The 14496-nt window shown below is 43.8% G+C and overlaps 1 protein-coding gene across 1 annotated transcript in view; it reads right to left on the bottom strand.

Moving 5' to 3' along the window:
- Positions 1-4510: 4510 nt before the first annotated feature.
- The window catches only part of TRIML2 (tripartite motif family like 2), a 17467-nt gene continuing 7481 nt past the window's right edge, over positions 4511-14496 (bottom strand). The window contains exons 4-8 of the mRNA XM_023194692.2: positions 13870-14064; positions 12169-12309; positions 10444-10466; positions 10180-10280; positions 4511-5183 (exon numbers count right to left, since the gene is read on the bottom strand). Coding sequence (XP_023050460.1) covers positions 4612-5183; positions 10180-10280; positions 10444-10466; positions 12169-12309; positions 13870-14064 — 1032 coding nt within the window. The 3' untranslated portion in view covers positions 4511-4611. The remainder of the gene's footprint in view (positions 5184-10179; positions 10281-10443; positions 10467-12168; positions 12310-13869; positions 14065-14496) is intronic.

Raw genomic sequence — 14496 nt, 5'->3', positions numbered from 1 at the left:
GAATAAAATCAGTTGGATTTAGCAATATGGAAGCGATTAAGGCCTGTAGGCAGAAAGAGACAGAAAGCAGATTGGACTGAACACAGAAGTGGATAGCATAAACCAACACACACACCAGAGTGCATTTGGGAGGCCAAGATGGGCGGATCACAAGTTCAGGAGTTCGAGACCAGTCTGGCCAATATGATGAAACCCGGTCTTTACTAAAAATACAAAACTAGCCGGGCTTTGTGGCAGATGGCTATAATCCCAGCTACTCGGGAGGCTGAGGCAGGAGAATTGCTTGAACCCAGGAGGTGGAAGTTGCAGTGAGCTGAGATCACGCCACTGTACTCCAGCCTGAGCAACAGGGTGAGACTCTGTCTCAAAACAAAAAAACAAAAAACAAAAAAACAAAAAAAAAAACAGGAGATACAGTCACACATACGTTTTTTTGGAGACATCTCTCTCTGTTGTCCAAGCTGGAGTGCAATGCTGCAATCATAGCTCACTATAGCCGCAAACTCTGGGCTCAAGTGATCCTCCCACCTCACTCTCCCCTGTAGCTGGGACCACAGGTGCAAGCCACCATGCCCAGCTAATTTATCTTTTGTAGAGACAGGGTCTCCCTGTGTTGCCCAGGCTGGTCGCAAAGTAGTCCTGGCTTCAAGGTATCACCCTGCCTGGGCCTCCTGAAGTGTGCGTCTTACAGGAGGAACCAGCACATCTGGCCTACATTAGCGTTTTAAAAGTTAATTTTAGAAGGTCCTGATTGAGGAATAGTTTCAATATTGAAAAGAGAAAAGGAATCATCTATAGCAGGGGTAGGCAAACTGTGGCCCCTGTTTTTATAAATAAAGTTTTATTGGAAGAGTAGAGCCACATGCATCAATTTAAGCACTGTCCTGGCTGTGTATGCACTACAGCAGCAGAGTTAGTTTCAAGAGGGACAGTACGACCAATAAAGTCTAAGATATTAATTACCTAGTTTTTTACAGAAAAAGTTTGCCAAGCCCTGATCTCCAGGTGAGGATTTCCTAAAAGCCCACAGGAATTTGGAGGCAATACAAGGTAGGAAAAAATTGGTTGATTGCAAGAGAGAAGGAGAAAGAATAGGTGAAGGTGAAATTTGTAATCATTTGTTGCTCAAAAGATGGGAAATGTTGACTGCCGGACTCCTCGGAAGATCAGCCGAAAACCTGTCGGTTGGACAAAGCTCTAAGTCAGGCTCTGTCTAAGTACACAGCCCTGACAGTCTTATCCGTGTGGAGAATGGAGAAATAGGGCAAAGACATAGGGTCTGGGTTGGCAGGTTCAAAGGGGGTCTTGCAGGAGGCGGAACTAGTTGGAACTGGAGTTTCTGGACATTATGAATGTATTTTTAAAAATATGGATGAAAGGCCAGGCGTGGTGGCTCACGCCTGTAATCCCAGCACTTTGGGAGACTGAGGCGGGCGGATCATGAGGTCAGGAGATCGAGACCATCCTGGCTAACCTGGTGAAATCCCATCTCTACTAAAAGTACAGAAAATTAGCTGGGCGTGGGGGCGCACCTGTAATCCCAGCTACTCGGGAGGCTGAGGCAAGGGAATGGCTTGAACCCAGGAGGCAGAGGTTGCAGTGAGCCGAGACAGTGCCACTGCACTCCAGCCTGGGCAACAGAGAGTCAATCTCAAAAATAAACAAACAAACAAAACAGATGAAAAGGTATAGAATTATGACCAAAGTATTTAACTAATAACCTACTTAGTTATTAATTATGATATTCACAAGGTAAGGTCAATATATTAATTTATTCTTTCTCTTAAATTCAGTATTCTAAGATAATTAGCTGTTAATAAATAACGTGCAGCCTGACCAATATGGTGAAATCCTGTCTCTACTGAAAATACAAAAATTAGCTGGGTGTGGTGGTGGGCGCCTGTAATCCCAGCTACTTGGGAGACTGAGGCAGGAGAATACCTTGAACCCGGGAGGTGGAGGTTGCAGTGAGCCGAGATCATGCCAAGTTATAAATACAACTTGCAAAGCCCCCACTAAATGGGTACATTAGGAATTCCTGTACTCTGGAGAAAGACTGCAGATAATGGTTTAACAACATTCTGATTTGAGTTTTCAAAGTTTGTTACTCTTGTTTTTTACTATTATTGTTGGTTTAGATCACAGTTCCTCAGCCTCAGCACTGCTATGTTTTGAGCCGAATAATTCTTTGTGCATCAGGCTGCACTGTCCACCACGGGATACACTGCAGCATCACTGGTCTCTACTCGCTAGGTTCCGGTGGCACTGCTCTTCTGGTGACAACTAAAACACTGCTGCAGACATTGTCAAATGTTCCCTCTGGAGTTGGGGCAATTTTGAGAACCACTAGTTTGGCTTATCATATGTTCTAGCTTATTAGAAACAGTTTTATTTTTATGTTGGGGGTTGTATAGCAATATATGATCCAAGGTATTTGTTTTAGCTTATAATTTGCAGTAGCTAGACATGGAGATGTGTATTATTGGGTTTTGAACATTAATCATACATTTATTGCTAAATCATCTCACATTTTCCTTTATGAGTCATCATTATCTTTTCTTAAAAAATTAGGTAAGGGTTTGAGAGCCGTTGCTCTGAATTCTTTTGAGACAGAGTCTTGCTCTGTTACCAGGCTGGAGTGCAGAGCAGTGGTGCAATCTCGGCTCACTGCAACCTCCACCTCCCGGGTTCAAGTGATTCCCCTGCTTCAGCCTCCTGAGTAGCTGGGACTACAGGTGCACACCACTACGCCTGGTTAATTTGTTATATTTTAGTAAAGACGGGGTTTCACCATGTTGGCCAGGATGGTCTCGATCTCCTGACCTTGCGATCCACCCGCCTCGGCCTCCCAGAGTGCTGGGATTACAGGTGTGAGCCACCGCGTCTGGCCTGCTCTGAAGTCTTCGTCGCAATGTTTCAAATAATTATCTCACTTTCGGCTCACTTATCTAACCTGATGCTGACTTTTCCGATCAGAGCCACTTCCCCCAATTCTTCATGTGATTCAGCATAAAGACACACTGTGACTTTTCCAAGGGTATATCTTTACCAGAATATGCTTATTCACATCTTTTAAAAGCACATTTTGAGAATTCAAAATGGTCAAAAATGTTGCCCCAAAAGACAGACAAGTAAGATCCTACATCTTCCTTGACTCCCATGAGTCGATAGAGGCAATTTTCTGACATTTGCCTTTCGTTCCTTCCTCCTCTGCCCGTCCTGAAGAACTTGGCGTCCACGAGCCAGAGCCTACTACAGAGGGCAGTGTAACTGATACGCTGCTTCCGTTTTCTGTGGGAACTGACCTGCATTTTTAGAACATCTGAGTAAAACCGAACCACCGTTCCCCGTCACGCTCATCACAACAGATCCCTGTGTGACAGGAGTCAAGGCAGAGCTTGCTTTTTGATCCGATGGTGGTCTGGATTTAATTCCTTCTCCTTGTTACTAGATACATAACAGCTAAATAACATTAGAAAACACAAATCGGCTGTCTGAGCATCGGTTTCCACATGAGTCATAACATTAATGCACACTCGTAGGTTGTTAAAAATATTAAAGGAGATAAAGTCTAATAACACTTCAACACGAAAGTCCTATGTAGATACTTATTTTCTCAGCGTTACACAGCCATCCCTGAGCAAGGATGTAAGGGAAGCATTTGCCAGGAGATCACCAAATAGAGAGACAGGGTGAACACCAGGCATCACTGATACTACTTACCTGATTCAAAGCATCACCTATTGGGCGGCTTCTAATAAATCAAATTGTTCTTACCAGAAAGAGGTAGGCCAGGCGCGGTGGCTCACACCTGTAATTCAAGCACTTTGGGAGGCGGATCACTCGAGGTCAGGAGTTCAAGACCATCTCGGCCAACATGTTGAAACCCCGCTTCTACTAAAAATACAAAAATTAGCCAGGCGTGGTGGTGGGCACCTGTAACCCCAGCTACTTGGGAGGCTGAGGCAGGAGAACGGCTTGAACCCGGGGAGGTTGTGGTGAGCCGAGATCAAGCCACTGCACTCCAGCCTGGGCGACGAGAGTGAAATTCCATCTCAAAAAAAAAAAGAAAAAGAAAAATTTAAAATATTCACATTTTCCACAACTCCTCCTTCTTATCCACATAAAATATCTATATAAATTACGTTATTATTCTCTATTTGGAATAAAAATTTTGGAAAGTCCTGATACTCACTGTCAGTAATGGGACGTCTCTGTTCCTCATGGTGGCATGCTTACATCTAAAGTCCTGCTTTCGTTCCTGATCATACCTGATTCTGCAAATGTTTTCAGAAATACATCGAGTTCCTAACCCAGTTCTAAGGACCCCAGACTATTATTTCTTCTCTAATTCCCCAACCCACAATGCATTTGCATTTGTTCTCATTAGTGTAGGATTTCCCTGTTGTTATCATTCTGATTCAAGTGAAGTGCAACCTCTTCCACTACACACACTTGTGTTGACAGTTACACAAAGGCAAAGGCTCCGGATATTAAATCAGGCTCCAACTCCTGGAACGCTTTTTATTGGGTTAGTTTACAAAAATTATTTCAATGTCTTGTTCTCCAACTTTCTGGTCTCCTGTGGTCTTGGATTTTGCACACAGAAGATTAAGGGCTAACAGTAGCATCACAAGAAGGACCGTATTGCGGGGAGATGGTGAGGGAGTCTGGACTTGTGTCTCCGTTTGGGATACAGAGGGAAAACACAGGCCTGAGAGCTCCCTGGAAGGCACAATGGGAGAAAGTGTAAATGAGGGACGTCTCGGTCACATTGTAGAATGATATCTGCCCGTGTTCATAGTCAAGAAAAACCCCCACTGTGTCCAACTTCTTTTTCAGGAAGAGCCTTTTCAGAGGGGGGAAGACCCAGAGGGTCCACTCCGTCTCCATCACCGACCCTGTGAGCAAGACTTTCTCTCCAGAAGCTCTGGCCGTGCTGCCCTTTGTGTCTGCAGAGCCGTGGTATATGCCCACTTGCCACCTGGTTGCCTTTTCCACGTCCACCTCCCAGTAGTGCCTCCCTGAGGTGAAGCTCTCTGCAGCCAGCACCGTGGCACTGAAGTCCAATCTTCCTGGGTTGCCAGCCCCATCCTGCTGCCCATGCCTCAACTGCACAGTTCTCAGGTCCTCAGATAAGGCCAGGCAGGGATGAGCTGTTTCAGGATCCAACGTTAAATGTCCTGCCAGGAGAGAAAACCCTCGTTAACGCAGGAGTTCACCAACGCCAATGCCAGAGACGTGATTTCTAACATGCCTGGGCTTCCCACTGAGTGGGCACAAGCCCCAGGCCCAGACACAGGAGAGGCAATTTGGGAAGGTCCAGAAAAAGGAACCTCTAAACTTTACTTCAATCTGGACCTTGTGGAGGAAAAAGTCCATAAGATATGGAAAGGGACACAGTCTGTCTGAGCAGGAAGAATAAAACAAAGGCGAATGGGCTAAGGAAGGTTTAGAAACACCTTCACCCGGCCAGGCGCAGTGGCTTACAAGGTCAGGGGTTCAAGACCAGCCTGGCCAAGATGATAAAACCCCGTCTCTATTAAAAAAATACAAAAATTAGCCAGGTGTGGTGGCGGACGCCTGTAATCCCAGCTACTCGGGAGGCTGAGGTAGAAAATTGCTTGAACCCGGGAAGCGGAGGTTGCAGTGAGCTGAGATCGCGCCACTGCAGTCCAGCCTGGGCGACAGAGCAAGACCCCATGTCAAAACAAACAACAAAAAACACCTTCACCCCAGAGGCTGTCAAACTGTCCTGGTGCCAAGTTCCACTCAGATATCACTTGGGACCCAACCCTGGTCTTCTACAGATCTCCAGGCCTGGAGCGGACGGAGGAGTAAGCTAGCAGCAACTCCTTCGTGGCCCTCCCAATGACGTACTCTACATGTCTTAAGTATCTCCACAGGGTAACATAGAGGCCTGGAAATTGCTGACAACAGGCCCTGGACATCAGGCAGTACATCAGAGATTTCATCCGTGGAGGACAGAACACCTGTGAGGACCCTCCAGACACTCACGCTGAGAACAAGCAGGCTCAGTGACTCCCTCACACCTGCACAGATACACCTTCTTCCTACCTGTGTTCCTCTCACCTCTTCCTGCCCAACCTCTAACTATTGTGATCTTTCACAGGGCTTGGTCCTGGGACTCCTTTCGAGTAGTAGATTCTCCTTCGCTGCCTCCAGGTAACTGTGCTTCAGTTTTAAAGACCTTCCCTGTGTTTATGACTCACTCTATAAACAGCAAAATACCAGCTGGAAAAAACACAGGAATTTCAAACATAATATACCCAAAATGGAACTTCAAGGCCAGCCCTCTGCAGTCTCCACTAAGGGAGTTCACAGCTCCCTGACTGCTTCAGCTGTCCAAGCCATAAACCTGGAAAGCCTTTATTTCCTACTTTCTGTAACGAGGAATCCAACTTAATTTCTATTATTTGACTGCAGTAAATTTAATTAACTTAAATCTCTGAATTTGAAGGCCAATTCACATTATTAGGGTGGTCTCAAAAGCTACATGTCTTGAATTTTAAATAAATTGTCTGACACTCTCAGTATTTCCAGGAGACTGGCAGAAACAAATGCAAATTATCTTTGGAAAAATGCACAGCTGTGGCCGGGCACAGTGGCTCACGCTTGTAATCCCAGCACTTCAGGAGGCTGAGGCGGACGGATCACTTGAGGCCAGGACTTTGAGACTAGTCTGGTGAAACCCCATCTCTATTAAAATTACAAAAATTAGCCGGGCCTGGTGGCAGCCTGTAATCCCAGCTACTCAGGAGGGTGAGGCATGAGCATCGTTTGAATCTGGGAGGCAGAAGTTGCAGTGAGCCGAGATCGTGCCACTGCACTCCAGCCTGGGCAACAGAGCGAGACTCATCTCAAAAACAACAACAAGAAAAGGTTGAAGAAGAAAAACCAGGAACATCTCAAGAGAAAAAGAACTTGATAAATTCAACATTGATTCATGATAAAAATTCTTAGTAAACCAGAAATAAAGGGGAACATCCTCGATTTGATGAAAGGCAGTCATAAAAAAAACCTATAGCCAGGCGCAGTGGCTCACGCCTGTAATCCCAGCACTTTGGGAGCCTGAGGCAGGCAGATCACGAGGTTGGGAGTTTGAGACCAGCCTGACCCATGGAGTGAAACCCCGTCTCTACTAAAAATACAAAAATTAGCTGAGTGTCGTGGCGGCACCTGTAGTCCCAGCTACTCGGGAGGCTGAGGCAGGAGAATCGTTTGAATCTGGGAGGAGGCTGCAGTAAGCCGAGACTTCACCATTGCACTCCAACCTGGGTGACAGAGCCAGACACCATCTCAAAAAAAACAAAATACAAAACAACAGAAAGCCCTATAGCTGTATCAGAATTTACAGTAAAGACTTAATGTCTTCTTTCTTCCTAAGATCAAGAATAAGCAAGTGTCCACTCTCGCCACTTCTATTCAATACACTGCAGGTCTGAGCCAGTAGAATACGGCCAGGAAAATACAGAAAAAGCTTGCAGACTGGAAAGGCAGAAATAAACCATCTATACTCACAAACTGCATGACTGTAGAAAATCCCAAAGGATCTATTTACAGAAATCCACTGTCTAATGAGTGAGTTTTGCAGAGTAATAGGGTACAAATGTCAATATATATAAAATAATTCCATTTCTATATACTTGTAATGAACTAGAAATGAATGAAATGTCCATTAGAAATTGGTATTTTAAAATACCGTTTACAGCGGCACTAAAAAACATAAAATACTTAGGGATACATCTTCAAATACATATAACATTTGTATGCTGAAAGTGACAAAACACTAATGAGAGAAATCTAAGACCTAAATAAATGGAGATATTTTGTATTCCTGGACTGAAAGCACTAAATATTGTCAAGATGTCAATTCTTCCCAAATTGATCTACGGATTCAATGTAATATCAATAAAAATCCCAGCGGTCCATTCTGAAGAAGCCAATTTCAAAATTTATGTGGAAAAGCAAACAACCTACAGTAGCCAAAACTATTCCGAAAAAGAACACATTTGGCGAATGCACAGTACCTGCTTCCAAGACTTCCTACAGAGTTATCATTCAAGCCAATGTGCTGTTGGCAAAAGGATAGTCAACCATCAATAGATCTCTTAGAGTCACAAATAGACCTGGGTCACATGGATAGAGTCAACCACCAACAGACCTCTTAGAGTCACAAATACATCTGGTCACATATACCAGTTGATTTTCAACAAAGGGGCCAAGTAAATTGAATGGACAAGGGTAGTGTTTTTAACAAATGAAACTGGAACAAATGGATACACATGTGACAAAAAATAAAAATAAAAGGTGGGGGGAGGAGAGGGTTTGCACCATTCTGTGAACTGTACACAGATATTAACTCTCAATGGTTCATAGGCCACAATGTAAAACCTAAAACTGTAAAACTGGCTTTAGGCCATAAAACTTTTAGAAGGAAATCTTTGTTGGCTTTGGCAAAATTTCTCAAATAAGACACAAAAAGTACAAATCATAAAAGAAAAAAATTGATAAATTGAACTTCATCAAAATGCAAAACCTCTACACTTCAAAAGACAGTATTAGGAAAATGAGAATATAAACCATACTGGGAGGAAATATTTGCAAAACATATCTGATAAATGACTGCTAAACAGAATATATACAGAAATTATAAAACTCAAGAAACATACAACCCAATTTTAGAAAGGGGTTTGTACATGTATTTCACCAAAGTAGAGATAGAGGGAAAATAAACACATGAAAATATGCTCAACATCATTAGTCATTCTGGAAATGCAAATTAAAATGAGATACCACTACACATCTATTGGGTTGGATGTAGTAAAACAAACTGACAATACCAAATGCTGGTGAGAAAATAGAGTAATTGAATCTTGCACATTATTGGTGGGAAGGCAAAATGGCACAGGTAGTTTGGAAAACAAGTTCAACAATCTCACCCTTAGATAGTTAATCAAGAACTGTGAAGCTATGCCCACAGAAAAACCCGCCTGCTAATATTTATAGCACAGAGCTGGAAACAACCCGTGTCCATAGAATTGCAAAAGCATAAATAAATTATAGTCTATTTCTATAATGGGGTCTTATCAACAATGAAAAGGAGCAAACTACTGATCCATGAAGCAGTCTGGACATTCTGCTTCTCAACTGCAGTCTGCTGTCAGCCTCGGAAGGCCACCCACTGCAGCATTCCATCAATAGGACGCTCTGGAAAAGGCAAAGCGATAAGGACAGGAGATACAAACCCTTTGTTATACGTGCTGAATTTCTCCCCCTGGAAGTTTACACTTTTCAGCAGTGGAATCTGCCTGCAATCATGTTTCATGGCTGGGAAACTGGTAAAGAATCTGCAGCCAGGCATAGTGGCTCACGCCTGTAATCCCAGCACTTTGGGAGCCCAAGGCACGAAGATCACTCGAGATCAGGAGTTCGAGACCAGCCTGACCAGCATGGTAAAATCTCGTCTCTACTATAGATACAAAAAATTAGCCGGGTGTGGTGGTGCATGCCTATAATTGCGGCTACTAGGGAGGCCAAGGCAGGAGAATCGCTTGAACCCAGGAAGGGGAGGTTGCAGTGAGCCAAGATCATACCACCACACTCTAGCCTGGGCAAAGTGAAACTCCGTCTCCAAAAAAATAAATAAATAAAAAAGAATTTGCATGGGAAAAGCTTTCATATAAGATCATACAGTTATTTTCTTGATCGATATCTAATATGTATAACATATTAAGCTCTCCAGTCTCCTAAAATTTGTATTTATTTATTTAAGATAGAGTCTCGTTCTGTTGCCCAGGCTGGAGTACAGTGGTGTGATCTCAGCTCACTGTGATCTCCGCCTCCCGGGTTCAGGCAATTCTCCTGCCTCAGCCACTCGGGGAGCTGGAACTGCAGGCGTGCACCACCACAACTGGCTAATTTTCGTGTTTTTTGTAGAGATGGGACTTCACCATGTTAGTTAGGCTGGTCTCAAACTCCTGGCCTCAAGCAAACTGCCCGCCTTGGCTTCCCAAAGTACTGGGATTACAGGAGTGACCCACTATGCTGGCCTAAAATTTTTAAACTACTGGAATTTGTTTCCATTTATGGCAGGAAGGTCACCCGATTCTTAAATACAGAACAGAGCCATGTGAGCATTCACACGTGTCAACTTACTCTGGAGTACTCTGAACATGCTGCTGAATCCTCTTATGTGGCATAAACTCAAGTCTGTGATATGAGCGGGTTCCAGACGCTCAAGCAGCAATGACCTGCTCCTGAAGGGAAAGGACAGCCTCAGTCATCTGCACAGACCACAGACCCCTTTGGTCTAGTAGATGGATCCCATTACATCCTACCAGCAAATGCACTCTCCTTATCCCAATCAACATCTTATTGGACTCTGGTTCTGACCCAATTGTATCCCAAATGAAAACTCACCTTTCTAAAGAGTATTTTGCATTCTAAGGGAAAGAAAAGAGACCAGGTTACTACTGGGTTTTTGAGCCGTTTTTGCAATCTGTGCCCAGGAAAATATCCCCTACAATAACCTCAATTTCCATGTCATGTCTTCAGCCTCATGCTGCTAGTTATCAGATGAACAAATTCTAACATGGAAACAGAAAAAGTCGGAAAAATGCGTGAAATCATGTTGTATCCCCAAGGAAAATGTTTTCTATCCTTCACCCCAGCCATCTTATTCAGAGCCATCATTTCTCAGTCTTCAGAACGCGAGCATCTATCTGCTTTCCATGCAGGGGGTGGCCAGAGTTGAGCAGGTCAAGGGGCTGCTGGCTGGGAGGGCAGTGGGAAGGAGGCAGAGCCATACCTGCCTGCATGCTCAAGGACTGAACTGATTCCTAAGGATTTACCTGTAGACGCTTTCCAGATGAGCGCATTCACTTGCAATTATAAGCCTAGCAGAGGGATATGTACAGTCTTAAAAAGACAGTAAGGCCGGGCGCAGTGGCTCATGCCTGTAATCCCAGCACTTTGGGAGGCCCAGGCAGGTGGATCACCTGAGGTCAGGAGTTTGAGACCAGCCTGACCAGAATGGTGAAACTCCATCTCTACTAAAAACACAAAAATCAGCTGGGTGTGGTGGCGGGCGCCTGTAATCCCAACCACTCGGGAGGCTGAGGCAGGAGAACCGCTTGAACCCGGGAGGCAGAGATTGCAGTGAGCCAAGATCACTCCACTGCACTCCAGCCTGGGCAACAGAGCGAGACTCCATCTAAAAAAAAAAAAAAGATAACCCACTTTCTGAAATGTATGTTACTGTACAAAATTCAAAATATGCAAATACTTACCACAGACTGAGTAGCTTCTTCACAACAGAAATTCATTTCTCGCAGTTCTGGAGGCCGGGAATTTCCAGATCAAGGCACCGGCAGATTCAGTGTCCGGTGAGGGCTCCAGCCCTCCTAGGCAGCCTCCATCTCCAGCCTCACAAGCTGAAGGGGCAAGGTCTTCCTCCGCCTCTTTCATAAGGGCCCTAATCCTTTTCACAGGGGCTCTGCCCCCGAGCCCCAATCACTACCCAAAGGCCCCACCTCCCAATACCATCGCCTTGGGGAAAAGGATGTCAACATAAATATTTTGGAGGGACACAAACATTCAGACCATAGCAGATAATCTCACCCTTGTTTCAAGGTTATCGCAGATGACTATATATTTATATTTTTTTTGCCAGAAAGTCTGTGAATGTTAGCAAGCACACACGTCTATGTGTGTGTATATATACTTATTATACTTATTATCAAAAGATCAAACAAACAGCAGCCTGCATCTGTCTTTTTCACTTGAGTGCTTGCAGATACTCTTTTAGTGCCTATAGAGCTGTTTTATTGTGTATGATTACAGAGTATTTCATTGTATGGATGTATCATAATTTGACGAATCAGTTATTAACCACACTGTGTCACATTTCAATCCGAACTTACTGCTTTAAGGTGAGAATTAATCTCATGAAGCAGCTCCACACTATCCCACAAAGCTATGACCATTCCTAACGCTTTTGGCAGCTGAGAAATAGTGGTGCAGTCTTCCTTTGTAGTTGAAGATCATTGGATATTGCGTTCTGGCAGCAACCCCTAATGAGTACTGTCCACTTCTCATTTCTCAAATACTGGAATGAATTTTATTTTCTTCTCCCCAGCATCTTACCTTGAGCAATGCTAAGGCGCCTTCCCCACACTTCTTCTCAAGCTCTGTGGTGAGCTTTTGGAGGCTGCAGATCTGTTCAGAAACCCTGGCTTCATTCTCCTTCAGTTTCTTCATGTTCTCTGTCCCCACATGGCTCAGCCTCTGCAGAAGCATCTCTGTTACTATTTAACAACTTCAAGTTCAGGAACAAGAGTTCAGGAACTTCTCCTATTGATGAATTCAACCATGTCTTTACAAACCTGCTTTTTGGCCAGGCGCGGGGGCTCACGCCTGTAATCCCAGCACTTTGGGTGGCCAAGGCTGGCAGATCATGAGGTCAGGTGTTCGGGACCAGCCTGGCCAACATGGTGAAACTTGGTCTCCACTAAAAGTACAAAACTCAGCCAGGGGTGGTGGCGGGCGCCTGTAATTCCAGCTACTCAAGAGGCTGAGGCAGGAGAATTGCTTGACCCGGGAGGCAGAGGTTGCAGTGAGCCAAGATCGTGCCACTGCACTCCAGCCTGAGCAACAGAGCAAGACTCTGTCTCAAAGAAAAAAACAAACAAACAAAACAAAACAAACCTGCTTTTCTGCCTGCTACCCCAGGAATAGACATAATCAGGCAAGACCATGATATTGTTGAAGCAGGATTCCTCTCAAGAGACAGTTGATTCTTTGACCCCATTATGTATGTTTAAGCTGACACAGATGTGGGTACATGCAGCCCTTACTCAAATTAACATGTACCTAAAACATTTCATGTTTTTTCTGTGGCTGTTCAGAAGGTTCCCTATTTTTTCATTAACTTGAAATCAATTAAAATTAAGTTATATAGATTAACTAATAAGAAATACATAATTATGTACTGATATAGGTTTTCTTTTTATCCTTTCAAGTATACTTTACATAGGTAGTCACATAAGCAACGTAAGTATGTTATTTAGGGGGAAAGAACATAAACATAAGTGATAGTTTATTATATTTGATTACTAATCCGACAACTTACTTTTTCCTTGGAGAACATTCCTTATTCATACACACAGAGCTGAGACACCATCTTAACAGGCTGAAGAGGATTCTTCCATGCATGTACGGAGCACATTTTGTGAGTCTTCTATTGATAAATACAGGGTGTTTCTAACCTCTTGCTATGAATAAATGTTATAATTGTAATATCTCCTACTCATCAACTGCTTAACATGAAGCAAGACACTGTTTAATAAGCTTAGCAAATTACCTCACTCAAATCTCACAATAATTTTATAAATGAGGGGCCATTGTTATGTGCAGTTTACAGCTAAAGGAACCAAGTCATAAGTTGAGCAGCACGTCGTAGGCCACCCAGGAGCCAGTAAACAGCTGACTCAGATAGAAACTCCATTCCTCTGGCTTCGAAGGAGAATTCTAAACCATGGCTCTGAACTGACACTCAGGGTCAGTGTTGCCTTATCCAGGTATCTTTTTCTATGTGTGTCAGCATATTTGAAGTGTAATACAGTAATATGTGTACAAATATATTTATAGGTATATTGTGCTGTATTTATGTCTTTTTATATGCATGTGAAGATAAATTCACAGAAACAGAGTTGCCAGGTAGGTATATCATTCATTTAATACATGTGTGGTTGTCACTGGATGTGTTCCTCTGGAATTGACATAATGTTCAGCTCTTCTTTTGCTCATTTCTCAAATATTAAGAGGATGTTGTTTTCAATATCTCACCTGCAGCATTTCCTGGAACATCTCCTCTAGCTCTGTGGCAAGCTTGATCGCTTGATTCAGAAGGCCTTCTCTCAAGTTCAAGTCAGACATGCATTCTCGCTCTCTCTGGAGATTCAGCTCGCACTCTTCATTCAGCAACCGGAGTCTCATACTATATTCAGACTCAATCATCTTTCTAAAATTTTGTTCCTCTTCCTTCCTCATATAGACATGATAGACTTCAGGTTAAACATGATAGATGACCACCACACACACACATTATAATAGTTATATATATGTATCTTACATTGACCACAATGTGTTCTTTCCATCTCTAACCCCAATATAAAGACAAGGAAGGCTGAGCGCAGTGGCTCACACCTGTAATTCCAACACTTAGTGGGAGGCCAAGGTGGGCAGATCACAAGGTCAGGAGATCGAGACCATCCTGGCCAACGTGGTGAAACCCCGTCTCTATTAAAAATACGAAAATTAGCTGGGTGTGGTGGCACATGCCTGTAGTCCCAACTACTTGGGAGGCTGAGGCAGGAGCATCGGTTGAACCTGGGAGGTGGAGGTTGCAGTGAGCCGAGATCGCGCTACTGCACTCCAGCCTTGGCAACAGAGCTAGACTCCGTCTCAAAAAAA

This window comes from Piliocolobus tephrosceles, chromosome 3 (genome assembly GCF_002776525.5).
Source record: "Piliocolobus tephrosceles isolate RC106 chromosome 3, ASM277652v3, whole genome shotgun sequence".
In the NCBI taxonomy this organism is placed as follows: Eukaryota; Metazoa; Chordata; class Mammalia; order Primates; family Cercopithecidae; genus Piliocolobus; species Piliocolobus tephrosceles.
The sequence above is the reverse complement of the archived record's forward strand: the minus strand, read 5'-3'. Positions and strand labels throughout refer to the sequence as shown.